Here is a 26089-nt window from a genome sequence, read left to right as displayed (position 1 = left end):
TATAATTTTCCTTTAATATTTTAACGTAGTTGGTGGAAAAGAGGGCGTCGTTGGGGCGCGGAATCGGGAACAGATGGAGATGGTGGGCGGTGAGCTTCATTATTGCTGTGCCGTCGGGCCCCACCCTCGCTGGTTGCGGGCGTGCGGAGCGTTATCTAACGGAGACGTGACGGCGCGTTACGGTCCCGTAGCTAGCAAGTTACGGGGGGATCCCACCGTCACCCACTTAAGTGGACGTCCGCTCGCGATCCGTCTCTCACGCTCTAACGTCGTCTACTTCCCGTCCCGTCTCGTTCGGCCTCCGCCCCGTTCGGATTCGGACGCCATAACCCTAACCCTAACGACGACGAGGCCGCCGCCTTCATGGCCTCCTGCGACGACGACTTCGCTTTGCTAGGAGACGAAGCCCAGTCGCAGCACCAGCCCCAGGCACGGGCCGTCCCCTTCTCCGCCGCCCACCGCTACGTAACCGCCAAGGCGACGCCGATCTCCCTCCATCCCCGCGCCCACCACCACCCTGGCGCTGCCTCCTCCTCCGCCCCCTCGGTCATCGTCAGCCCTGGAAAGAAGGGGGTCGTTGTCGATGGTGGAGGCGAGAACCATGAGGGTTATGGCGAGGCATTCGGCCAGACGGACGCCTCCAAATGCTCCTCCGCCTTCCACGAACACCCCTGCTTCGCTGAGGACGCCAATCCCTTCGCCACCCAGCACGCAGCCGACGACGACGAAGACGACGACGGTGATGCCGACAACCCCGAGGTCAAGGGAGCTGCCACCTCCGCGTCCCACCACCACCACCTCCAGCACATCCACCACCAGCAGCAGCCCCATCACCACTCGCCCAAGCGCAAGGACCGCGACGATATCAGCGACGGCGAGTCGCCCTACTGCTACAACAGCAGCATGGCGGCTAACAAAAAATCGAGGCCGATGTCATCCTCGGGGGACTACCGCAAGGACCGGGAGGAGTGGAGCGACACGGCCATAGGTTCCCTCCTAGACGCGTACACAGAGAGATACGAGCAGCTGAACCGGGGCAACCTGCGGGGAAGGGACTGGGAGGACGTAGCCACCATCGTCAGCGAGCGCTGCAACAAGCAGAAGGTGGGCAAGAGCGTGGAGCAGTGCAAGAACAAGATCGACAACCTCAAGAAGCGATACAAGGTCGAGTGCCAAAGGCTCAGCAGTGGCGGCCTCCCAACCAGCCACTGGCCCTGGTTTAAGAAGATGGAGCAGATCGTTGGCTCGTCATCCTCGTTGAAGGCTGCCCCGGACGATGACAAATCCGTCACCCTTGGTGGCCCTCCTGCAGTCATGAGACAGATCAAAAGGTCCACCCTTCTCTCCTCGAGATTTCTGCATTTTCTCATGGGGATTTGGTAATTGATTTTGTTTCCCTTGCACCAATGCATCTCGAGTGATGAGTTTGTAGCTCTTCATCTATGTTCAAGCTTCACACTTTTCTATCTGCATCTATTGTGGAACTGTTTATCGCTGTTTGAGCTTGCTGAAGGTAAATTCATCTCATGATTTTGTGAATTTTAAGTAATTGATAAGCTTCGAAGAAATTCCTCATTATGTCAGTAAAGAAATTTTTTCTATAACAGCTGAAGTTGATAGATTTAAGGGACATTAAATCCATTGATTCTATCTTTCTAAGGGACATTAAAGTTGGCTAATGGGAATTTTGATGGAAGGAGCTCCAAAGTCTTTTATAAGAAAGTGGGGAGGGATAGTTGTTTGATTTGCTTTTGGGGAACTGTACTTTATGACTTTGGATAACCAAACACTCATGCCAAGGCCATGGAACTTGACTTCGGAGGACTATATCTCGGTAGTGATCTCCACACTCAGTGGAACAAACAGGCCATTAACAAACTTCATAGATGATCTCTGAAATGTTCGTTCATTTGTTCCATCACTTATTAAGCATATAGGAATTTGGTTAGAAGTGGGTGAAAAGTTGCTGATGAGGTTATTAAATTTTATGTCTCTTGTGAAGATAGGAAATTTTGAAGGGAGAAGATCCATTTTGTTCACAGAGGGTTTTAAACAGTCCACTTGCTTCTGTGGGACCACTGTAAGAACAAAGCATGCAGTGGGTGAACATCATAGTTTCATTTTCTCACTAGTAGTAGGTTCTGTGCAATATGTTTCTGTTTTGCATGCTTTAAATTGTAAGCATCCCTCCTTTTTTTATTTATTATATTGTTAGTGTACAACTTTAAAGCCATTTCTGATAGGATCACAGCTGATCATTGGCAACTGCTCTCCTTTTGTTGTCAAATATGGAAAATGTGAAAAAAAATGCTTTTCCAATGTCAAATGATAATATTAGATTTTTGGGTGTTTTTCTTGTGTTCTTATTTATTGAATTACCTGTAAAAGCATGACACTTAGAAACATTATAGCGGGTTGTTTTATCCCTCCTTGTTAATATGTAATACCCACACATATCGTTAATCACATTTGCAGACATCCCATTGCTCCATCTGGCCCTCTTAGCACAAATATTAACTCAAAGATGAAGTCATTATCAAATCCACGGTGGAAGAGGGTGATTTTGAAAATTAGTGGTATGGCATTAGCTGGAGCTGGGCCCCAGAATGTTGACCCCAAGGTAGAACACTGGCATTCTCCTATCTGCATTTGTTGGTTTGGGCCGTATTTCTGGTTGATCATAAATGGAGCTATTTTGCATGCATAAGTTGTTACCCGAGGTTGAATGCATGTTCTGTTTATACTGTTCAGGTAATTATGCTTATTGCTAAGGAAATTGCAATCGCAAGCCGTGCTGGTTTAGAGGTTTCACTCAACACCTGTCTATTCATACAGGATTTGAAGCTTTCTTAACCTGTATATGTTATAACTCCATTCCTGCTATCCTCGCTTGTGATGTTTCTCAGGTAGCTATTGTTATCGGAGGCCGAAATTTCTTTTGTGGTGACACTTGGATAGCTGCAACTGGAATTGATAGGGCTACAACTTATCAAATTGGGTATGTATTTCTTGCTTCATTGCTGGTGCTTATTCATCTTTTTCTTGTTCTTTATATAAAATACACTTGTCAAATAATTGGATGTTGTGAAATTGGCATTAGAAACTTGGATAGTTGCACAATTAGAAGTCAACATATCAGAAAGGCTAACAAATATGAGGATGTTGAGATAGATGCGTGGCATCACTAGGTAAGATGAAACAGAAAAAGGGTGCACTATTGAAAATGTTGGTATGGATGGCATGTAAATGCACCGGTAAGAATTGGTGAGTCCATTTGGATTAGAACTACCAGGAGAGTTTGAGGATGATATAAGAAGATATGGTTACTCCATCCTTAGATATCTTGTCACGTTGCCTTCGATACAGCTCAATGATGGCATGTAAATGCACCGGTAAGAATTGGTGAGTACATTCGGATTAGAACTGCCAGGAGAGTTTGAGGATGATATAAGAAGATTTGGTTACTCCATCCTTAGATATCTTGTCACATTGCCTTTGATACAGCTCAATGATGACAAATAATTCATTTAGCTGAAATTTCATGTTGGTGAAACGAGTTTGTTTGTTTGTTTGTTTTTTTCATTCTACATATCAGAACAAGTTGTCACTCATTCAAATACCCTGTAAAGCCAGTGGCAAAATTATGTGTAGTTACATTATAGGTGCTAGGTGAGGAAGAAGTAAGAACCTATTAGCTGACCTCCTTTTATTATATACTGACAGTTCTCCCAAAAAAAAAGCATACGTAGCCAAGAAAATTAGGTGGCAATAATGACATAACTTTATTACACTCCATAATTTGAGTCTGTTACATAGTTTAGACTGCCACCATGTTGGACAAAAGATGACACAAATGTCCTTAGCCTCAAAGAACAATTCTTCAATGAAGTTGCCAAAATAAGGTTTGTCGGGCCTTTTATGATAAGAAAAGTTCAATTTGTAGTTAGCCTTTTTATGTTGTCTTGCATCTGATGTCAAGTTCACCAAGACAAGGTCTCTGACGGCATTCCTCTGTTTACCCTCCGAAGTCTCCACAGAGTCTCATCTGATAAGAATTGTCTTCTTTTTTTCTTTCTGTCTTGGGAAAAAAAATCATCTTTTGATGTTTGTTTTTTGTCATTGAGATTTGTATCCCTTGAAAGCCTAGCATCATTAGATTAACTTTCATTTCTTTTAAATCTGTTGAATGCATACCTAGAGAGTAACACATTTGTTTCTACAATGGAAGTGTGACATTATCCATTTGTTGAATTTTGTTGACTAAGCTTTATTTACATGTTAATTGTGGCAGTATGATGGCATCATTGATGAATGCAATGATGCTCCAAGCATCCTTGGAGAAGATTGGTGTTGAGGCACGTATACAATCTACCTTACTGATGCAAGAGATTGCAGAACCGTATATAAGGCGGCGAGCTATCCGTCATCTTGAAAAAGGAAGAGTTGTTATATTTGGTGGAGCTGGTGCTGCAACAGGAAATCCACTTTTTAGCACCGATACTGCAGCTGCCTTGAGGGCCTCTGAGAGTATGTTCTGACATGCATCTAAATTATCCTGCTTTGGATATGGGCCACTATCGATCGTACAGAGCAATTCCTGAAGCTTGTTGTCTTTGGTCAAGTTTTTATATTCAAGAACTCTGATCCATGTGACCTTACCACAGTTCATGCAGATGCCGTGCTCAAAGGCACTACTATGGATGGTGTCTACAACTGCCATCCAAGAAACAACGGTGGTAGTGCATTCGAGCACATTTCATTCAGGGAGTTGGTTTCCAGAGGCTTTACCGCAATGGACATGACAGCATTAAATTTCTGTGAAGAAAACAACATACCGGGTATGTCCATGCTGTATTTTCTTTTTCTTTCTTACCCTTATCCTTTAATAATACCATATTATTTTACGCATTTGTGTTACTGAGCTTGTTGCTTTTCACACATCTGCAGTTGTTATCTTTAATTTATTAGAACCAGGCAATGTCTCAAAGGCACTTTGTGGAGACCAAGTTGGTACCCTTGTAGACCAGTCAGGGAGGATTAACTGATTCCCAATTCCATCGCAGCCAAAGGTGTCACAAAGCAGAAATGATCATAAAGCCATCTTTACCTCCTGTTTCCGAGCTATTACATTCATTTTGAGTGACTTCTACCTCAAGCTTGTGTCTCTATAGGCTGGAAACACCTTGGCAGTGTGAATACATCCTTCCTCGTTTGGTCGGCTTGTCGTCGAAACGAAAAAAGCAAAAAAAATCTAGCTTTGTACCAGTAAATTTCTGGCCCAGTGTTGTTGTTCATTGAGCTGTAAATTAATTTAATGGACTGTACAAAAGATGGCGAGATCCTTGGACAAAGGAAGTGGCAGTAAGTTCTTCAAGCTATTTCATTAATGGGTAAATGTAAAGCATGCTTCCTTCTTCGTGGCTTGTAATTTGTTGAGCATATGAATCTAATGGCATCGACTGCATTCATCATCGAAGTTGTCTCTTACTCGACTGTTCTTTCTCTTCCATGCATCAGATGTTCGTTGACTCTCTTACAGTCGCGCTGACTGGATCTCAAGAACTTTAAGTCAACTGCATTAATAGAGGATGAAGGCGCATGGCCCCATGTGGGTCCACCGTCATCTTCCCGTAGCTGAATGACGACATATCATCGGCGACAACAGGTAGATCTTCACCTCTGTTCCAGCACAGCCTTCTCAGTAGCTATGCCATTGCAAACCGGTCGCCATGTACGTGAGCGGCGATTACAGGTTTCAGCGATGATGAAGCTTCCAAGTGGGTGTGGATGCTGTCGCCTACTTACGCTTTTGCTTGCTTTGCAGCTTTCTTACCTTCTTCCTTTACCAGCGTGCTAATATAAAAAGGAGAAAAAGATGGTCGAGTGCTTTCCTCCCCTTTTGTTCTCTTCAAGTAAGTTTGCACGAAATCCTACATTGTCCCCATCTTTGTCGATTATTATAATCATATCCCTACTTGCAAGACTTCCCGGGGAAGACGAAGCAACAGCGAGTACAATGGTAATCTGCTGCAAGCAGCGAGCTTACTCAAGAAATTGGGCATGTTTTATTTATCAGATTATAGAGAACCAAAAAAATCATAAAGAACACGTCCTTTTGTATCCGTCATGTGTGTTTGTGTGTACTCCGAAAGAAGCGTACGTGTACCGTATCCGGCCGTCAGCTACTACACGCGGAGGGCATCGTTCGTGGATGCCAGAGCGTGGGATGGGCAGACCGCTCGTGCAGCGGACGATTAACCCGTCAATACGTACAGCAGCAACGTCAAATGCACCCCGTCGCCATTGGTGGAGCTTCCGGTCGTCCTCGAGTGCCGCCCTGACGGACTGACCACGGACCGATCCCTGAGGCCAGAGGCGTTCAACCCGTAACGCTCCAACGAGATGGACGCAAAGAGGAGGAGAGAGAGAGAGAGAGACGGTCCCCGACTTCTCAGGGTCAGAGCCTCGTCAGAACTGTCGCGGAATGAAGCGCCGACGAGAGAGAGAGAAAGACAGAAAGTCTACGTCTCAACGGCGGCAGCTTTTGATGCTTGTGCTGTCAGTATTCGCTTTGCAAGCCGGGAAGAAAGCTGTGCTGCTTGGCTCTACTGTTGCCTCCCTTTCCTCGGGTCTTCCCCGGTCAACATCCTGGCGCGGTTGAAGGAGCATCAAAGCCTCAGAGATGTAGTGAAGGTTTGTTTGGGGATTGGTAGCCCCTTCACATTCTTAAATGCTATGACATATAAATGACATCCAGGATTTAGGCGAGATGGTTTCCTAATTCCTACACTTTCAATTCAAGACACAGACTTAAGTTCTGCGTGAAGCAAAAGTAAATAAGTATTACTGCTAGCAAAGGCTATACTACGTGTGCTGGTTACGATTGGTTGTTGTGTGTGGTTGAGCGACTTATGTTGGACGTCTCTCCTCTTTAAATAAATGCATCACTTTAGTCCTTTACATTTACGGCCACCTTTACAATGTCGTTTTCTTTGTCATGCTCATAGTAAATGATCTCCTCGTGAATTCAATTCCATTAATCGGAGAATAAGTGCATTCTGGGCATGCCAGTTGCCATCCCCATAAATCTCCTTTACACCTTATAAAGAGATGTAGATAGAGAGAGAGAGAGAGAGAGAGGTTCTCTTGCATTCCTCTCAAGACTCTTTGGTACCCCACTCCCAGCTGCCGTAGGCGGCTTTTCTCCCTACGGTCTCTCACCAACCCAAGCAGAGGAACGAAGATGGTCTTTTGAAAAGGGAGAGTGAGAGGGACGAAACAGAGCAGCATGGAAGAGAGGGAGAGCGTTGTGGTGTCAGGGTGTGAAGGAGGAGGAGGAGGAGGAGGAGGAGCAGGCGAAGCGAAGGAGTATTCTGTCTCTTCGGCTGCACCCTTGTCGCCGACTCGGTCTCTGCCACCGGCACTTTCCAGCGGGGTTGTTGGAGCCATGGGGATCACCGTTCCGCCTACGGAAGGAGCTGGCTTGGCCATGGGGATGTTGGGGAGTGGCGGCAGCAGCGGTGGCGAGGGTGATCTTTTCGCGAGGAAGAAGAGAGGGAGGCCCAGGAAGTACGGGCCGGACGGCATGGCTCTGGCCTTGTCGCCGACCTCCGGCTCCGCCTCTCCTTTCTCTCCTGCTTCTTCCGACGGGAAACGGGGTAGAGGGCGACCACCCGGCTCCGGCAAACGCCAGCTCCTTGAGGCTCTCGGTAATGTGCCCCACCACCACATTGCACTCTTCCCACTCCTCATTTCTCAAGCTGTTCTGAGTTGATACTATTTACTTCTTTGTATCAAAGCCTACAATGTTCCGATCTGATCATTTGTTCTCTCTGTCTTTCTGGAGCGAGGTTACGACAACCAACTGGTAGTTTACCTGTTTCAGTCACTCATAGTTCAGTAGTAGATAGATCACCGATGAAATGTGATACCGATTAAAAAGTCGTGGCATTGTTCTTGGAAATAACAATGAAGTTGTAGATAGATCAACTGGTAGTCTGCACGACTGTGCTTCGTTATTTGGCCGGAAATCGCTCTGAAAAATGAGAAATGAAGTACTTCAAATGCATCACAAAGGAGTACTTCCTCAGCTCACATTTTGATCTGTGCTTCTTCTTCTTCTTCTTCTTCTTCTTCTTCTTCTTCTTCTTCTTCTTTCTTTTCGGTGCTTAACAGGAGATTGGTTTGCACACTCAGCTGGAGGGAGTTTCACACCGCATGTTGTGACCATTGCCACAGGGGAGGTAACATATTTCCGGCAACTCTTAGTTTCCTTGAGCTGTGATGGTGATATGGATCTTGCAGTCAATCTGTCAGTGTGCTGATGGGTCTTCTTGTTGCAGGATGTTGCTGCAAAAATACACTCCTTCTCCCAAAAGGGTCCTCGGGCTATTTGCATACTATCGGCAAATGGGGTCATCTCCAATGTTACTTTGCGGCAGCCAGGTTCTTCTGGTGGTACCCTGACTTATGAGGTATGCAGCTGCAACCATTTTGATGCTGCTCTCTTGTTTTAGGTGAATTGTTCGATGTGTTTTTCTCTGCATGTTTGTGAACTGCTTTGCTTGGTTCTCAGGTCATCTACAGAATTATTTTATTCTGGGATCCAAATTTTTGTTCACATTTTCTTCATTTTAAAACTATGTGAGCAAGGTTAGTGGAGAGTGTCAGCGAAGTTTAAGAATTTTGAATGATCTTATGCTTCTAGTCAGTCAACTTCAATGCGAAGAAAATTTGCCTGGACAGGAGAAAGGATTACTCAAAGCACTAATTGCTTTGAAGTTCTCATCCATATTATAAGGGCCAATAATTTTATGTTAGCTGCACAGTGTTTGCTCTCTTAACCTGCATGTTGTCGAAATGCACTCACCTCTTGCACCTTCGTATCTGTACTAACGGTGCCAAGGCTAATTGTCTGATCCACAAATTAAGGGCTTGGTGAAAATAAATAATCTAAAGTCACTTTCTTTCTCAAAGGAAGAATGCAGTGGTGAAAGAGCCTATTTTTGCCTTGTACTGTTGTCAATTGATTGTTTAAATTCTTCCTACTGTCACTGACTAAATTTGTGGAAGTTGGAGTAGGTTTTTCACATCCAATGAATGGTGAAGAACTCATGTTGAAAGCTGGAAGTTCACTAGATAACCAATTGATTGAAAAGAATGATGATCTTAAACTTGGATTGCCAAGCACAAGTGACATCAATTTTTTAACTGAGTAGTTCATCTTTGACCTTGCCTTCTACCATTGAACCTGTATGGCCTTTCTTTTGATCTCAAAATGCATTTAAATGAGTACATTATTGGCTTAATATCAATAGCTAGAATGTTGCCTCAGTTTGCTTTTTGCTCCAAGTTGAAAAACTGAATCAAAGTGAAACAGTAAATTTTGTTTGGATTGAACTTCAGAAAAGTTGGTTTGGTTTGAGAAAGCAAGACAGCATGTATCATGGTTCATTTGGTTTCTCATATTTTTAGTTCAACCCAAATCAAAAACTGCATCACACGATTATTTTTTGTTAATAGTTCTATATTTTACATAAAAAAATACAGTTAAGTCTTAAGTTGAGTCCTTTGTTTTACTTGTTATTTATAGTGTTCCAATAATCCATAAGGACATTATTAGCAATTTCTATGGATAAAAGACTTAAGTTTTAGTATACAAAATGGAAGTTAGTTGCACTGATAGGATAAAATGTATTAGAAACTGAATCATGCTCTATTGTTTGGCACAGTTTCTTATGGTTGCTATGCTGAACATATCTTGGTTTCTTCAAAAAATATTTTAACTCAACTAGACAAGTTTAATTTGTCATTCCTCATAATACAGACACTGCATAGACCTTCCTCTCTGCCTGTACTCTTCATGAGTTATGTTTTGATATATATGTAGATTGGTTTCATGCACATCCTTAATCAAAGAAACTTCTTGTTTAATCAAGGCTCAATTTCCATGTGAACAAAGGAAATATCTTGCATAATTATTTCAATCGAAGTAATGAGAGAAGGTTAACCTATTGTTAACAAGTATCTGTCAGCTCAATGCACATTTGGAGGTGTGAGGGGCTTGTGGCAAAGCATAGAATGTAAACTTGTTGGCTAGAAGGTCCTAATCTTTTTGGTGATAAAATGCTGTGCCTTTTGGAAATATGTTCATGAACAGCCTTTGTGGCACAACATGGGCAAACTGCTGACTGACGAATGAGCTGATGCACCATCAAAGCCATTTTTCGTTGCCCGTTCATTTTGTTTCTGAAGTTGTCTGGATGTACATTTACCTCTTAACTATTCTGTAATTTTTTAAATTACGAAACATAATCCATTTAATTTAATCTTGCTCATTCAAATGTGCAGGGCCGATTTGAGATTCTGTCTCTGTCTGGGTCCTTCACAATTACAGAAACTGGTGGTATACGGAGTAGAACTGGTGGTATAAGCGTGTCGCTTGCTGGTCCTGACGGCCGTGTTATTGGTGGTGGAGTCACTGGATTGTTGCTTGCCGCCAGTCCAATTCAAGTAATGAATAACCTTTTTTCGCATTTGATTTTGCTCTATTGCTTGGTCTAACTTGGTGAATCGTGTGACATTTTTGTTTTTTGTTTTTTTAATTGAGTGAATTGTTACACGCCTAAGAGACATCTAACGTCAAATAGGTGGTGTAAGAAGAAATGGTAATTGTAGCTAGCAGCTCCCAGTTCATATAGATGCAAAACCATAGTCACCCTGATGCCAGTCCAGCTTTGCCATTAATTCACTCTAGTAAAATTTGTATAGAACTTTGCAGTCTGAAGAAGAATATATGCAAATAATAGGCATGTCCATATCATCGGCAATCTGAACATAAGCCCTTTTAAAGATTATATTCCTTATCCCTTTTGAAGTTCGATATATGAACCCAAAAACTGCCTCACATATCTCTTATGTGTTGCACGTTATACAATAGAAAAAAGTTTTAGGAGGTTCACTTGAAACTGCTCCGATTAGTAAACCATTTCATGTTTTGGCATCGAACATCAGCTGTAATAAGATTTGTCAACTCTGTATTATGTACCATGCATATCAGAATGAGTAAGAAATCTTAAAATGATATTGATCAAATGGGAAACCAAACTGTAACTTGTTAAGCTGGCAGCAAATGTTCCCTAACCGGTGATCTCAGATTTGATAGCCTATAGCCAGGGTATTAATTTAAATGTGTGATCCTTTTTTATTTTTGGACCAGTCACCAATTTCATAGTAGCATGCCCCATCAACACATGACCTGAAAGAGTTTATGCTTATTTTGCTAGTATCGAGCCTGGTTTTATATACCATCATAACCTTTCGATACATGACTCATCAGATCATCAGCCATACTTATATACCATCAAAATCTGCCTCTTGCTTCCGACGTTGAATTAATAGGGGTTGTCTGCATTAGAGCAAGGATGATGACCATATAGAGTTGGAAATCTACATACGAGTAGACTATTTTGGTGCTGGAAAATTTGCAATTAAGTAATCTCTTCAATGTTGCATTACCAGGTGGTGGTCGGAAGCTTCATGCCGAACACTTTCAAGGAGCAAAAGCCAAAACCTAGCCAGCAAGCAGATTTTTCAGCATTCCCGGAGACAAGTGGTTTGTTAACAGCTGCAAGACCCATTTCACAGTCAAACCCTGAAGATGACTGTGAGACCTCAACCTCATCCTTACCTGTACAATCTCATGCTGAAAATAGCTTATGCAACCCCACTCCAACCTCTACTCTTCACGCTGCCGGTTGGCAGGGTCTGCAGTCTTCGGAGCACAAACCTTCTCCAGACATAAACATATGCTTACATGGGGAGCAGCATCAGGGTACTTATCTCTAAACCCTAACACTATCACACTGTTCTAACACGCAAAGCGATATTCTTCCTAAATGTTAGGTTAGTGATAGTTTAGTTGTCTGACTGGACTTGTTGATCAAATGGCATCCTGTAATTGCTCTGAAGATAGTGTCCCACAGCCGTGTGGGTTTGCGTAGTTGGTGTTTCTATTATCAACTTAGTCGTTGTCGTCATCATCGTCTCCTTTCTCTTGTCGAAACCTGAAGTTATGTAGGGTTTTTCTATTGTGGCAGGGCCTCTGTATCTCCAACTGAATTCATGATGACTTCTAATGCTTAAAATTAACTTGATTCTGTGATGTTCATGTGTTTCTACTGGTATTAAGATTCCTTTTGAGCATGCAGCCAGGCTTGATTGTTCAAAGCAATGTGTACCTAAATGGAGTCTCGAGGGATCTTCGATTTATATGTGCATAGAGATCATCTTTTGTAGTGCATTGTCTTTTTGGAGGATGAGTTCATCCTCCAATCTTGCAAGGAATCTGCTCATCACAAGAAACTATCAGAAGCAAAAACAATGACAATTTGAAAGTTTACCTTCAATCTATCGAATTATCGGTTCCTTCTCGATCAAAACCATGAAAAGAAAGAATACATTTTAGACTAATTCATCCCATTAAAACTTATTTTTGGTTGATACAACCAGTTTTCTGTGTCACAGCCGCAGCTGCTGTCAAGAGATTGACGACTTCCTGCTCCTTTCCTTGTATCTATCAGCTGCCTATAGACCACTACGCTGATGCTTGCTTGGCTGTGTATTCACAGGAGAATCCTACACGATACGAGAGGAAACAAATGGTTTCTTCGAGGTAGAAGATGAAGTCCTTAGGCGATGCACTCAACTGCGGCCGTCAATAACCGGGGACGAACGTGCCGACGTAACCAAATCCGACCACAAAGAAAGCAATTGCTTGGAGGAAGAGGTAGAGGAAGTAATGGTTCTTCCCAAAGGCCACATCGTAGCACCCACAGAAGAAGAGGTAAGCGCCTGTCCAAAGCTCCAGTAGATGTAATCTGGTGGAGGACAAATTCCAAGTATCGGTCAAAGAAATCCACAGCAAAAGCCATACTCTGAACAGAAGAAATACCTATCGCCAATCCTAATCGGTGGCTTCCTCGCGGCCTTGACCGCCATTTTGGCCTTCACAGTGTCTCCTAGCTTCTCTGTGACCACCCACTCGTTCACTCTTCCTGCTTCCAACAGGCCAATGAGGGTGGCTTTTGTCCTGTGCAGGGACATGACGTTCTCGAAGAGGATCCAAAACACCAGCAAGTGAAGAGACCTGTGACCACATGAATCATCGACCTTTCTTCTATGATCCCAATGGATGATGGTCTGCGAGAGGAGACTGATCCTTACCGTGGAGTTCCGACAGCATTGAGAAGGGTGATGATGGAAGGGATGTAGATCGCACCCCACCTGGGTATTTCCACCTCAGGAACCAGGACAGCGGCAGGGATAACCACGCAGTAGAATACATAGGTCACAATGTGAGCTACCACCTTACGAACAAAGAAGAAACTGTAGATCACATGTACTTTCTTCCACAGACTCACTTTCTGCATTGCAGAGGAGAAGTAAGCTTTATCAGGTATAGAACAGCAAGCAATCTCTATCTCATCAATCTTTTGTAGAGTGAGTTGACCTTGTTGTTAGCAATTTCCATCGCCATCTTTCTGAATAGGTTTGCTGGGCCACAAGACCACCTGTGTTGCTGATACCGGTACGCCCTGAGAGTGCTCGGCAGCTCATTCTTGACCTGAATTCACGTACTAGATTACCTTTGAGATCATCAGGAAGGAGGACTACCCAAACTAGATTACCTTGAGATCTCCAAGGAAGACAAACTTCCAACCCTTGAGGCTCGCTCGAACAGCCAAATCCATGTCCTCTACCGTGGTCCGGTCCTTCCAACCTCCAGCTTCATTGAGAGCAGCAATCCGCCACACTCCGGCAGTCCCTGCGCATCGACGCATCAGGGGAAATGTTGCAGAGAATGACCAAGAAGTTGCCTTCTTAGAAGCAGAGGAGGCTCACCATTGAAGCCGAAGAAGGCGTATGTAGAGGATCCGACTTCCTGCTCCACTGTGAAGTGGTAATCCAGTGACATCTCCTGCATCCTCGCCATCAAACATTCGTCCGAATTCACTGCAAAATTGGCACGAGTCAGGCCACCTTACAGTATCCCGCTGGTTGGTCTGCTCGAGTCAAAGCCATCTCCTCCGTTCCGTGAAGGTCCAAGGTGCAGGTCCTAGTTTTGTCCTTACATTGATGCGGTTTGATTGCAAGGTTTGAGGCACCATTGCTCGGTGGTACAGGTAAAGATGGTGCACATGGGATGTCAGAAAGACAAGAGATAAGATGGTGCTGGAATGAATACTGCAGATGACCTCTCTCTCCCCCTCTCCTCTCGGACGGCAGGGAAGCAAGACAGGGGAGTTTAGGTGCAGGAACAGAGACCACGTGCGCAATCCGACACTAGGAACTTTGTTCCTTCCTCTCCTCGGAAGTAACAGAGGTCGGAGGGAGTAACATGGTGAGACCACAAGCTGTCTCCTTCACAAAATCTAGGCGCGTGATGCTATGAGATATTAGTGCTCGAACAAAAGACTCTGGAGGCTCACATTTCCTCACTGTGCCCCAATATGATCCATGATTCAGACTTGTGTCCATCATTAACTGAGAGAGAGAGAGAGAGAGAGAGAGAGAGACCGTCTCTCCAATCCATGTGATCTGGTTGCGAGAACAAAAATAGTGGTTGATCGGTCAATGAAGGGGGTGGAGACGATGGAGTGGTTACCGAATTTCCAGCGGGCTTGGACGAGGCCGACGGCGGGGTTGTGGAGGAGGAAGGGGACGGTGCGGCAGAGGAAGTCGGGCTCGGGCTGGAAGTCGGCGTCGAAGATGGCGACGTAGTCGCAGTGATTGACGTAGCTGTGTTTCATGCCCTCCTTGAGCGCGCCAGCCTTGTAGCCGCTCCGGTTGTCCCTGATCTCGTACTTGATGTTCACCCCCTTGCTCGCCCACCTCCGGCACTCCGCCTCCACCAGATCCTGCATGCAGATGTCTTTGGTGGTTAGGAGGAACGAACAAAGCAGAGGAAGACAGAAATCGATGGAAAACCTGAGAAATTTACGAGAATGCATGCGGATGTCTGCGTCTTGCGCAGTGGGGGATGGCGATCTTAGTTACCTTAATAACCGGGTCCGTGGAATCATCCAGCACTTGGATTATGATGCGGTCCGACGGCCAAGAGAGGCCACACGCAGCTCCAATGGAGAGCTGGTAGACCTGCAAGGTTGCGTTTCAGGACGAAGGAACAAGGTGCACATTGGAGAGAGAGAGAGAGAGAGAGAGACCTCCTTCTCGTTGTACATGGGGATTTGGACGAGGACCATGGGGTAGGAGGAGCTGCCGAGCTCGAGGTCGTCGCGCATGGGCTCCCACCTGTAGCGCTTCTCGGGCCGCCGGCCGAACAGCTTGACGAGGACGATGACGACGGCCATGTACGCCTTCTCGACGACGAGCATGACGGACATCACCAGGCACAGGAACACGGCCAGCCGCAGCAGGGGCACCATCACCGGGGCCTTGATCTGCTGCCACACCATCCCCATCTGCTCCGTGATGTCGTCCCTCGCCCCCTGGAACGACTCCGGCAGCAGGGCCGTCGAAGTGAGCCTGTCCATCTCTTCTCCTCCGGGAAAGAAAGAGAACAAACGTGACCCTACTCTCTCTCTCTCTCTCTCTCCCTCCCTGGATAGACGTATGAAGCAAGACGCCAGGAAGATATCGAGAGAAAAGCTTTCAGCTTTAAGATTCTTTGGCTCCTCGCCCGAAACCAAGATCTAACCCCACTGCCACAGGTCTCTTCCCCTGCTTCTAGCAAGAAAAGGAATGATGAAAGATGGTCTGCTACTTGATTCTTCCAGCCATTTTATATGCGATGGTCGTTTCCTCCCCCTATCCCACCGTCCATAAATAAACATCCCCAAGGTAAAACGACTAACCGAGCAAAGATAGAAGAAGAAGAAGAAGAAGCCAAAGGCTGGTGAATTGGTATAAACCAAAGGAGAAGAAAGGAAGTCACAGAAGCTAACAACAAAAAGGAAGAAGATGAAACCAGAGAACACGAGAAGAGTTGGCGGCGCAGATCTACAGGTCCCATGCATTAATAATAGTAAGTAATAATGGTTTCTACTGTTCCTAACGACTTGTGATCACAGTTTGTTTCGAATCCAAATAGAATTAACTCATACTTAGAATCGAATCGGCTCAATAGTTCTACTCATATGATTTTAATTCCGATTCCTAAATTAGAATCAACAGTTTCAAACCGATTAAATATGAACAAAAATAAATTTTAGTAACTTTTGTTCCAATCTTGTTGGAAGTAATTTGATTTTTTTTTTTTATCAATCGAAATTGATGAATCCAATCGAAAATGGGGCTATTCAACTATGTTAATATTTATTTTTAATTTCGATAAAAAAAAAACATCATTTTCTTCCCTTTTCTTTTTGTCGCTAATCATTCATCACAATGTTGTTTGACTATTAAAACATACTAAAAGACCAAGAGAGAACTATGGGTAAAAAACGACCGAGAGAACAGCCACTCTGAATCTTCTATCATTCATGTGGTACAATCCTCAACCCACCACATGCATCCAACATGGAATGGAGTGTGTGCAATAGCTACTCATGGAGGAAGATTGACAAGCTGAAATCATGGAAACCAAATTGCAATGACTTGTGCAACTATTTAATGGCTTCCAATTACTTACTACATGTATAGTTCAACAAGTACCTGCTTGCTCGGCGAAGAACATGAGAGGTCAGTCAAGTCAACGTAGCATGGCGAGTACGAGCGGAGATGAACGGCCTGTATGCCCAATAATTGAAGCGACGGCGGCGGCGGCGAGAACATGCGAATTCTGTGCATCCCACGCTGTCGCAGGTAATTTATTGTAGGAGGGTCTGACGGCTCCGTTGAGGTGTCACCACCGGTTGAGCTGAGCTATCCTTGCAATATGTGCTCTCAGCTCTTTGGGGTTGGGAAGGGGTGATAGGAATAATGTTCATCGTCCTATCGTGATGTGTGGATGTCAGTTCACTAGAAAGGATGAGTTCGATTCAGAGGAGCTCATCAAACGACCGAGGAGCAGATGCAGTACTCGAATGGCTTCTGAGTGTATTGCGAGCAAGGAGCAGATGCAGAACGATGATGAGAGTAGAACGGTCGAAGGTCATCGATCATGCGTACCGTCGTCGCCAGCAGTTTGTGAAACGTAGCAGGATTGAGGCAGAGGAAGAAGTTCCTCGAGCCCACATCAATCAGCATTTCTTTCGGATCCAAACCTGATAAGAATCATCGATGTCATCGATACCATTCGCTATAGATGACATGAAAGGGTCTGTGATCGGGTATGGTCTTTGCTCACATTCGAGGCTGAACCGAGAGTAGTGAAGCCGAAAGCAGCGGCGGCCACCTGCCTTCCTTGGCGTAGAGCCGCAGCACCACCGCCACCAGGTTCTCGACTCTCCAATCTGTGGACGCCATCACCCACACCGGCCACGGGCTCCGCTGCACCGTCACGTTCACCAGCCAGTACTCCGCCGCTTCCGGTTGGGCCTCGGGCTGCCGAATCTGGTGGTGCTTCAGCGGAAAGCGCATTATCGTCCGCCCATTGAACGATGTCGGGCGCTGGAAGGGCACTTCCTGGTTATGAAGAGGAGTTACAATGTCACCAGGTACCTGGATATCCTTCATGAACAGCTGAAGAGTTCTGTACCCACTGTTAGAATAGGAGTTACATGCAACTGTTTGGCTTGTTTGAGGAAAAAGGAGAGTTGGCATTGCAGTTGCTGATTACTAAAGAGGTCCAGAAAATAAAGTTTTGTGAGGTTGCAAAGTAATGCATCTGCTCTTTAGTCAACTGAACTAACAGAAGTAACTAATATGAATGGATTCATACCTCGAGTAACTAAACATCAATGTTGCTGTCACTAAGAGTTCAGATGCTTAGTCTCTAAAGTCCTCCCTCTTTTATGTTCATTGCCATGCTTCTCTGCATATTAGCTTCTTTTTCTTGAGAATCTGCCAATTTGAAAGTCAAGTCATCCAACAAGTAATATTCCTCTTCATAGATCAATGCTTGCATGAAAGCAAAGTGAATTTAGTTTATGATCAGAATGCGCCAAGTCCAGTAAATCTGTTCTCTGCGCAACCTTGACTGGAACTAGCTCAATTACTTCTGCCAACTCTTTCTCTGCTCCAGTGCCGACATACCTGCACCAAGGATCATCAAATCAGCTGTGCCATTGTTTCTTAACGTCATGATCATGTGTGCACTGTTGGGCTAAACACATAATTGGGAATGTGACTAATGTGCTTTACTCCAGTTAAAGATATAGTTAGGTGAAGGATGACACCAATTCATAATTGACAAACTAGGATTTCTACAGAACATTGCTGCTGTAATTTCTTCATCTTTCATACCTATTACCTCTCATTTTCTCCACCTGCCTCATCTTCTTTCCATCTTTTCCCATCTCCTTGTAGCTTCTTTTGCCAATAGGTGCACAGGATGAGGGAGGATACTGATTAATGAGTGATCACTGCAAGTGTTGGAGTGCATCAGTCGATTTAAAGTGATCAATGATTGGGGTTGAGGTTGTTGACCCTTGGAAACTCTCTATCACCATTGCTAATGGTGACCAGCTGGAGACGTTCGGTAAGATGGTGACAGTTTGCTAGTGGAACAACCTAAAGGCAGAAGGGAGATATAGTTGCAAGTTTTTGAGCAAATAAAGAAGGAATCAGTGTCATCGCAGATCATAATAATTGGTAGAACTAGTGAAGTCATCAACCACTTGGGTGCTCGCCTAGGTGCCCAGGCAAGGTGAGGCGAGGCCTGAGCCCCATAAGTGGGTTGGGCGGGTGACTTTAATCGGACGCTGGACGGGCCAAGCGCCGCTAGGTCGAGCCAGTTGCAGTTGAATCTCTAGTTTTATTGAACTAGATCAGAACAGTCTCAACAACCCTCCACTCCCTCCTTCTCGATAGCTACACCCCTCTTCGCTTCTCTCTACATGTTCCCCTCCTCCTTCCTCCTCTCCTTCCCTTTATTTCTTTCTCTTTCTCCTGTAATCATGTAATGTCAATTATTGTGTTTTCTTGGCAATATAACATCAATGATTGTTAATAATGGTCTATCATCTGCAAATTTTGTGATTATTGATTTTCTTGAGAGAAATTATTGGTTTTTAACGGTAATCTTCCTTTTTCTTGTCATTCTTATTATTAGAATTGAACAATATAGTGCTTTGGTACTTTAACTGAATGTAATTTGATGTTTTGATGGTGATATTTGAAATATAAAGTGATATAGAACACATGTAATTTCTCATTTTTATTTTGATGATCATATTTCTCTTTAATCATATATTTTTTTAAAAATTAATATTTGTGAGTGCTTCGCTTCGCTCGAGCGAATGCCTAGTGCCTCAGGTGTTTTAGCACCTTAGCGTCATTGACTACATTGGGTACAACTAAATTGGTGACCATTATCTTATTACAAGAAAGACTAAATCATTGCCTAGAACTCCTCTCTTTCCAACTAGAGCTAAAACAATTGTTAAAGAACATATAACCAACCAATATAAGGTACCGCATAAAAGTTGAACCATAGAAATGCTCATGCAAGAGTAATAGCATGTAGAGAACGATAAAATGGGCACCAAAACAGTGCCACCCACAATCTACAACATAGAAACAGCCAAGTATATTAACTTAAATCAGTTTATTCATTTTACATTTACTTTAGATCAATATTATTCCCTCAAACTAAAGACTTTCCCTCTCTCACTCATAGCAAGATAATATCTGTTTCGTCGATTTTTTTGTATTGCAATTTTAAGCCAGATTAAATGAGAGTAAATCTGAACGCAACAAAGGAATACTAGCGCAAGAAGATAAAGAAGAGTACCAGGACAAAATGTAGAGTGAGATCACCTGGCAGCTCCTCCTATCCAGAAAGCATTCCCTTCAATTCAATCCTTAATACCTGGTCCATCAGTACTTTATTAATGAAGAACATGTGCAGAAGTATGTGACGAAGAAGTTTCTGAAACATGAAGTAAAGGTAAACACCTTTCGAGCTCCATATTCCCACATCTCGTGAATATTCAAATCAGTGCTATTTCATGGTCACAAAAAACAGATAAATAACTTGGTGAAAAGAGTATCTGTAGCTTCTCAATTCCAGAGCTACCACTAAGTGAAACACCATTCTTCAACATATTCTTCTCACAGCACCCACATATCTATCTCCGACAACTTCCTTCAATTTGTTATGAAAGGGATCCTCGGTACGGCTTGCAGCTATCTCAACGGGTGAGACACTGGCAACAAGTACATAATTCTCGCCGTTGCCGACATCTATTTCATACAACTCAGCAAAAACCTTACCAAAAATATCAATCATTTGTTTATAGAAAGATGCACATGGAGGAATGACATTTACCACTACAATTCCGTGATCCTTAAGAATTGTGCGCACATCTATCAGAATACTCCTCTCAGGAAATTCCAATGGCGGGGCGTAGACACCACTGCCAGGGTCCTCCGAGTCCAAATCCACCATGACAGCATCAAACCCAGAAGAATGATCTCCCAATAATGCAATGAAGTTGTGATCGGATACACCATAACTCGAATTCAAATCTTTTCCAGTCTTCAAAGTGCTTAAATACTTGATGAGTACAAGCCCATCACCAACACCAACTTTAAGAAAGTCATCATCCGCTAATCCAAAATGCTGTCTTGCGACGTTCAGAACTACATCATCAGCCTCAATTCCCACCACATCAAAACCAAAACTTGATCTCAGGGACATCAGCAGAGCTCCACCACCCACCCCGACACAAAGAGCTCGTGGCATCAAACCAGATCGGACCTGCCGCCCGACTGCCGGTGCGATCAAAGAGAGCCCCGCAACCATGGGTTTGAGGTACGGCTGCACCAACGACCCTGTCTCGGGCCGAAAGGACCCAGGACTCGAGGAAGAAGAAGAAGAATCAAGGACGAGACGCACCTGGGACTGCACCAGATTCGGCATCCTCTTAAACCGCAACCTCCTCCTGAGCTCTGGCATCGCCGACGGGGACCCGTCGAGTTCCACGTCCTCCACCAGCATCTCTCCGGCGGCAGGGCCGACCAGCATCTCCACCGGAGTGAGACGGAGGACGTCGTCCTCGAAGGAGAGAAAAGGGATATCCGGTAAGCCATCACAAAAAGCGGCCTTTGGGGAGAGCGCAAGGATGAGCGGGAGGAGGCGCTGCTGGAACCGGAGAAGCCGATCCGAGTCAGGATCCGATTGGGGGCGGGAATAGGGCTTCGCAGAGGAGGAGGGGACGTCTCCAACGAGGAGGAGTCGGGCGAGGGGGCGATCATCGGAGGAGGAAGAGAGAAGGAGCTGGAGGTGTCCGGCGGCGGTGGAGAAGATCCAATCTTCCTCGCGGCCGGGGGGGACGAGCATTGCGGCGGTGCAGGGCGGCGGCGCCGGGGTCGGGAGGGGCGAATCAAGGACAGCGACTCGGAGGGGGTCGGCGTAGGGATCGCCGGGCTGTGGGTTAGGGAACACGAAGGAGACGAACCGGGAAGGGGAGAGGCGCTCGAACGCACCGGGCTCCATCGTCGCACCACCCATCGCTCACTCCGACTACCGTTGTTATAATGGTTAGAATCGGCACCGCTACAGAAGGACCGAAATATCGGTTATCATACATAGATGCAACCATTCATAACGGTACGTTAACAGAGCTAGGATTGTCATATAAACGGGTCGGGTATAAGTTCATCGTTTTGGATCCGACACCCAATACATATAATATGATCTGAATAGGTGATGGATTTACCTTTAATTCCGGGTCGGGCCGGGTATTCGTTTAAGTTCTCATTACATGGCAGGTTGTCATTCGACCAGGTGACGTTATCCCTACTCCCGGCGGCAATCCAACTGAAGCCACACGCCCTTCTTCTCACCGCGTCCGAAGGCTGCTGGTGGCGGTCCCGTCCCTACTCAATCCGCCGTCCATCGATAACCGGGCCGTCCTCGCCCTTGTTACCTGGAGAGGAAATGCTCGCTCTGGTACCTCCGCCGCTGGCGTGCGGTGCTCCTCATCGGAGGAGCCCCAGGCCCGGCCGCGGTGCTTGCTGCTCGAGCCTGAGAGAGATCCGTCAGGCGCCGGAGCTCCTGCGGTCCCTGCCGGAGATAAGGGAGGCGAAGCGGGTGGTGCTGGTGAGGCACGGGCAGAGCACCTGGAACGAGGAGGGTCGTATTCAGGGGAGCTCCGACCTGTCCGTGCTCACTCCTAAGGGCGAGTCGCAGGCCGAGACCTCCCGACAGATGCTCCTCACCGACTCCTTCGATGTCTGCTTCACTAGGTCGGTCCATTATTCCTAAAATTCCTCGTCTTCTTTGATCTTTTGTAGAAAATTTCCACCTTTTAAAGATTCGATTTCTTATTGGCCTCCGCCTATCTTTTCTCTCTCATTCTGAAGACTGTAAGTCTTCTGAGAAGAGGAAGAAGGTGAAAAAGGGTGCTTTTTGATATTTTGATGTCATCAACATCACGATGTCTGCTTTCTTGCAGTTTTTGCTGTGTGATTGATACATAGGATTCGGCTATTTGGTTCTTTCTGTGTTGACTGTGTGGAACGTGGTTTTTGTTATGTGTACCAGTCCCTTGATTCGATCCAAGAGGACAGCCGAGATCATATGGGGTACTCGGCAGGAGGAGATGATTCCGGAACCTGACTTGAGGGAGATTGATCTCTACTCTTTCCAAGTTAGTCTTTTACCAGATCGTTGTGTCTTCCTCCCTCTTGTGTTGTCTAGAACGTGGGCTTCTGGATTGATACTAAACTTGTTGTTCTCAACACCAATCCAGGGTCTTCTGAAGTATGAAGGAAAGCAGAAATTTGGGGATGCATATCGCCAATGGCAGAAGGATGCTGCAAATTTCAGCATCGATGGGCACTACCCTGTGCGAGAATTGTGGGACCGAGCGGAAAGCTGCTGGAGCAAGATCTTAGCTCATGAAGGGAAGTCGGTGCTTGTTGTTGCTCATAATGCTGTAAACCAAGCTCTGGTTGCCACTGCAATAGGTATATGTGCTGTTTATATTATTTCAGTTCTCTGGCCGAACCTCTCCTGTTTTTGTTAGGACCAGCATAACAGTTGGTCAATCTCTCAAGGACTTGGGACACAGTACTTTAGGATTCTCCTACAGAGCAACTGCGGGGTCAGTGTGATAGACTTCACCCCAAAACCCAGAGGTGGTCCGCCACACATTTGCATTAATCGTTTGAATCAGGTACATGCTTCAATCTAAAATTTATGTGGTGATTAGTAGTTGCTAGTATCATGTAGGGATAAAGTGACGGGAAGGGATAAAGTGTTCCAAGAGCTTTTGGATTACGTTTCAAGTCATGATCACACTAATAACACCACTTATGGCCTCATTGTGGTTGGTTGTTGCTTTGTTATATTCGCCCCTATGTTCGACGAAAGTGTAGTACCCAAGTAATCCTCCTAGGCCCCTATTCTTTCACTTTCTTTCATCTTTGAGGAAGAATACATGATATTAAATCTCCTTTAGTTGTACTATTTGCTTTTAGGCATGTTTTATTTCTTTATTGTAAGATTCTACAATGATTTGCTTTCTCATTATTAATATATTTTTAAGGCTTATAGCAAAGATAAGTTTCGGAAGGCATTCACAAAAAGAAAGGCTTCATAAATTCTGTAGTAGGGTCATCACAAATAATTTGAGAAGCTGAGGGGCTTTTGAACTTATACCAGCCTTTGTTGGTTTTCAAAAGATATGAGAATAGATAAGAGTATTTAATATATTTTTGTTTTCTATGACATCATAATAGTAGCATTACAGTAGGCCTTTATGATACTTTTAGTGCCAGAAGCTTATCGAAAGTTGTTATCCATGGACTTAATTCTATTGCAGACACCAAATTCTCCTGTGGCTCCTGGAACTTCTGGAGGAAGAAAAACTAGAAATCGGATCATTTTAGTCTGCCATGGAACCACACAAAGCAACACTGAGGTACAAAAAAAAATTTGATGATTATTAGAGCTTTAGGTTTACTTGTAAAAGTATCACTTTAAAACTTGACAAGTATTCAATATTTCATTTCTTGCATTTTAGTTTCTTCTAAGGTTCTTGAAATCGCCAATTTTTAATTTTATTTCTGGCAGGGGAAACAGTTGAAGTTTGCAGGGTTCATCTGCAGAATTTCTAAATTAAATAACTCCATGTTTCCTTCTTTTTGATAGTGACATATCTTTTGTTCAACAATTTTCTTATTTCATTGGTCGCAAGGTTATAGTGTCTGTTATATTTCGTTTCTGAATTAAGTCATCTCTCTTGTTTTTCTATAATAGTTTCTAAGAGAATTTTTTTCTAAATAAAACATATGATTCGATTCTAATTTTCAGGTGTTTGCCAATATGGGATATGAGTCCATGAATATGCTTGGGATAATACAGGTAGCTACTTTCTTCCCTCCATTTGATAGCATTCTGCTGGCAATGGATTTATTCATCCGACCATTCCTGGACCACTATTACTGCAGTCACAAAAAACCGCAGAGCTTCTTCTGGACTTGAAGATCGATTGCATTGCCTGCAGTCCACGTGTTGCCTCAGTTGACACAGCCATGTCTATATCGGAGGTGAGACTCTTTCGAAGTTCTCCAAGAACATCAGAGAACAAATGATTCGTAATTCTGTGTCCTCAAATCATCACAAGTCACATATCATTCTATCAGTCTCACTTTGAACACAGGTCCAAGAAGCTGCAGATTGTTTAGGCGCCGACTGCATGCCTCGTTATGTGGAGGTGAAGAAAATGGTCGACCTCGAAGTGGAACCTGCCTTTCAGCAAGCACAGAAGGTAAAAGTTTATGATTTAGAACTCATTTCAGTCTTGGACAAACTAACATCCTATGTTTCAACTCCATGATTTCTTGCACGCAAAGTGTACAAACAACTCTCATATCGGAAATGGTTCATTAATTTTTCTTCTTTTTTCTCCCAGAATTCAACAGGCAGCTTGGTGGTTCATCCAGGTTGGTTAGATGGCTATGACCATCGATCATTAACCGATATTTGGAAGCAGACAAAGAAAGCTTGGCATTCCTTGCTACACGAACTCTTGAATGAATCAGAACCAGAAAGAAACTTGGTGGTTGTAGGACACCCTGCCCTTCATATTGCACTGATAGCCCAATGCCTCAACCTAACAATGGAATGGATGGGATCCTTTCATCTTGATGCTGGTAGCGTCAGTGTTATCGACTTTCCAGATGGGCCTACAGGAAGAGGCATAGTTCGATGTATAAATTACACAGCACATCTAGGAAGATGGTCGATTCCAGTTACAAGATCAACAGCATATGATGAAGAGTTTTAGCTGAATTTGCAGGTTTCTCTTTCGTTCTTGGTAGACTTGATCGACCACAGATTGATTCATCATGTGTATATATTGTATTCATATAAGAATTATGTAATTTGAATAGAGGAAAAAGGAAGAATGAATTTTACTCATTCAAAAGAATGGATCTTTGTATGATCATAAGCTTCATAATGATAACCTATTTGGCCACGCCAATTAGTTTTTACTTGTGTTTGGAAGGAATTCTACATGAAATCAACAACAACAGCAAGTTATGAGCAATCACTTAATAGGTGATGTGTGAAGGGTTTGCACTACATTCCATCATTACCCAACGATCCAAATTTGGGTGCAGTTGTATAATGTTTTATCTATTTTGGGTTGACTGTATGGATTCTATATAATCAAAAAAAATTAATTAAATTAAAATTATTAAATCATTATTTATAGTTTAAAATAAATTTTTTTTATTATCTCACATCTTCTAAATATATGAACTAGATAATCTATGGAGTCGATGGCATAGATTCGGCCGTATGCTTCTAAAAATACTTCATTCGTGCATACCAAACCTATATCGATCCTATGCTTCCAAAAATACTTCATTGGTGCATACCAAATCTATATTAGTCCGATACCCAAAACATCAAACCATACTACCATCACAGGATCATCTTTTTTTGCTACCAGGCAATGGATGTTTAGGATCAGCATGTCTGTGCCCACATACATGGGAATGAATCAAA

The 26089-nt window shown here is 44.1% G+C and overlaps 5 protein-coding genes across 10 annotated transcripts; 3 read left to right on the top strand and 2 right to left on the bottom strand.

The window, feature by feature from the left end:
* Nucleotides 1-45: 45 nt before the first annotated feature.
* Nucleotides 46-5983, top strand: LOC135583457 (uncharacterized). 4 transcript variants are annotated; one of them, XR_010514212.1, is made up of 9 exons: nt 46-1331; nt 2476-2620; nt 2752-2805; nt 2907-2998; nt 4292-4527; nt 4665-4838; nt 4948-5361; nt 5518-5665; nt 5825-5983. XR_010514212.1 is itself a non-coding variant. In XM_065187186.1 (7 exons), the coding sequence occupies exons 1-7, from the start codon at nt 364-366 to the stop codon at nt 5043-5045; spliced, it is 1758 nt and encodes a 585-aa protein (XP_065043258.1). In that variant the 5' UTR covers nt 46-363; the 3' UTR covers nt 5046-5471. The 4 variants fall into 4 exon arrangements, 2 of the variants coding, with proteins under 2 accessions (XP_065043258.1, XP_065043257.1); XR_010514211.1 differs by having other exon boundaries at nt 4948-5390; XM_065187186.1 differs by lacking the exons at nt 5518-5665; nt 5825-5983 and having other exon boundaries at nt 4674-4838; nt 4948-5471.
* A 1136-nt stretch (nt 5984-7119) lies between these two features.
* On the top strand, nt 7120-12758 carry LOC135583455 (AT-hook motif nuclear-localized protein 1-like). 2 transcript variants are annotated; one of them, XM_065187193.1, is made up of 7 exons: nt 7120-7709; nt 8176-8243; nt 8343-8474; nt 10351-10512; nt 11521-11665; nt 11764-11833; nt 12630-12758. In XM_065187193.1, the coding sequence occupies exons 1-7, from the start codon at nt 7289-7291 to the stop codon at nt 12682-12684; spliced, it is 1053 nt and encodes a 350-aa protein (XP_065043265.1). In that variant the 5' UTR covers nt 7120-7288; the 3' UTR covers nt 12685-12758. The 2 variants fall into 2 exon arrangements, with proteins under 2 accessions (XP_065043265.1, XP_065043264.1); XM_065187192.1 differs by lacking the exon at nt 12630-12758 and having other exon boundaries at nt 7122-7709; nt 11521-12163.
* LOC103987721 (glucomannan 4-beta-mannosyltransferase 9-like) lies at nt 12383-18102 on the bottom strand. The gene is made up of 11 exons (XM_065187187.1): nt 17309-18102; nt 17042-17225; nt 15225-16953; nt 15058-15156; nt 14666-14918; nt 13903-14013; nt 13689-13825; nt 13511-13624; nt 13225-13424; nt 12953-13147; nt 12383-12878 (listed from the first exon to the last, which is right to left on the bottom strand). The coding sequence occupies exons 3-11, from the start codon at nt 15552-15554 to the stop codon at nt 12716-12718; spliced, it is 1602 nt and encodes a 533-aa protein (XP_065043259.1). The 5' UTR covers nt 15555-16953; nt 17042-17225; nt 17309-18102; the 3' UTR covers nt 12383-12715.
* Nucleotides 18103-20143: 2041 nt separating this feature from the next.
* Nucleotides 20144-21615, bottom strand: LOC135676241 (uncharacterized). 2 transcript variants are annotated; one of them, XM_065187191.1, is made up of 2 exons: nt 20393-21615; nt 20144-20307 (listed from the first exon to the last, which is right to left on the bottom strand). In XM_065187191.1, exons 1-2 carry the CDS (start codon nt 21575-21577, stop codon nt 20251-20253), a joined length of 1242 nt encoding a protein of 413 aa, XP_065043263.1. In that variant the 5' UTR covers nt 21578-21615; the 3' UTR covers nt 20144-20250. The 2 variants fall into 2 exon arrangements, with proteins under 2 accessions (XP_065043263.1, XP_065043262.1); XM_065187190.1 differs by having other exon boundaries at nt 20144-21615.
* A 246-nt stretch (nt 21616-21861) lies between these two features.
* LOC135676240 (2-carboxy-D-arabinitol-1-phosphatase-like) lies at nt 21862-25569 on the top strand. Its single transcript, XM_065187188.1, has 9 exons — nt 21862-22314; nt 22613-22718; nt 22821-23037; nt 23128-23246; nt 23895-23993; nt 24386-24436; nt 24523-24621; nt 24735-24842; nt 24987-25569. The coding sequence occupies exons 1-9, from the start codon at nt 22007-22009 to the stop codon at nt 25359-25361; spliced, it is 1482 nt and encodes a 493-aa protein (XP_065043260.1). The 5' UTR covers nt 21862-22006; the 3' UTR covers nt 25362-25569.
* The last annotated feature ends 520 nt before the right edge of the window (nt 25570-26089 follow it).

The sequence above is a fragment of the Musa acuminata genome, chromosome BXJ1-6, assembly GCF_036884655.1.
Source record: "Musa acuminata AAA Group cultivar baxijiao chromosome BXJ1-6, Cavendish_Baxijiao_AAA, whole genome shotgun sequence".
Classification (NCBI taxonomy): Eukaryota; Viridiplantae; Streptophyta; class Magnoliopsida; order Zingiberales; family Musaceae; genus Musa; species Musa acuminata.
The sequence above is the reverse complement of the archived record's forward strand: the minus strand, read 5'-3'. Positions and strand labels throughout refer to the sequence as shown.

Coding starts and splice junctions, on each gene's coding strand:
- LOC135583457 (XM_065187185.1), top strand. CDS start 364: ATGGCCTCCTGCGACGACGACTTCGCTTTGCTAGGAGACGAAGCCCAG. Junction 4,528..4,664: donor TGCCTTGAGGGCCTCTGAGA/GTATGTTCTGAC, acceptor ACCTTACCACAG/TTCATGCAGATGCCGTGCTC. Junction 4,839..4,947: donor TGAAGAAAACAACATACCGG/GTATGTCCATGC, acceptor ACACATCTGCAG/TTGTTATCTTTAATTTATTA.
- LOC135583455 (XM_065187192.1), top strand. CDS start 7,289: ATGGAAGAGAGGGAGAGCGTTGTGGTGTCAGGGTGTGAAGGAGGAGGA. Junction 8,475..10,350: donor GTGGTACCCTGACTTATGAG/GTATGCAGCTGC, acceptor TCAAATGTGCAG/GGCCGATTTGAGATTCTGTC. Junction 10,513..11,520: donor TTGCCGCCAGTCCAATTCAA/GTAATGAATAAC, acceptor TTGCATTACCAG/GTGGTGGTCGGAAGCTTCAT.
- LOC103987721 (XM_065187187.1), bottom strand. CDS start 15,554: ATGGACAGGCTCACTTCGACGGCCCTGCTGCCGGAGTCGTTCCAGGGG. Junction 13,826..13,902: donor CGCCTTCTTCGGCTTCAATG/GTGAGCCTCCTC, acceptor GTCGATGCGCAG/GGACTGCCGGAGTGTGGCGG. Junction 13,148..13,224: donor AATGCTGTCGGAACTCCACG/GTAAGGATCAGT, acceptor ATGTGGTCACAG/GTCTCTTCACTTGCTGGTGT.
- LOC135676241 (XM_065187190.1), bottom strand. CDS start 21,577: ATGGGTGGTGCGACGATGGAGCCCGGTGCGTTCGAGCGCCTCTCCCCT.
- LOC135676240 (XM_065187188.1), top strand. CDS start 22,007: ATGCTCGCTCTGGTACCTCCGCCGCTGGCGTGCGGTGCTCCTCATCGG. Junction 22,719..22,820: donor TTGATCTCTACTCTTTCCAA/GTTAGTCTTTTA, acceptor ACACCAATCCAG/GGTCTTCTGAAGTATGAAGG. Junction 24,622..24,734: donor CAGCCATGTCTATATCGGAG/GTGAGACTCTTT, acceptor CTTTGAACACAG/GTCCAAGAAGCTGCAGATTG.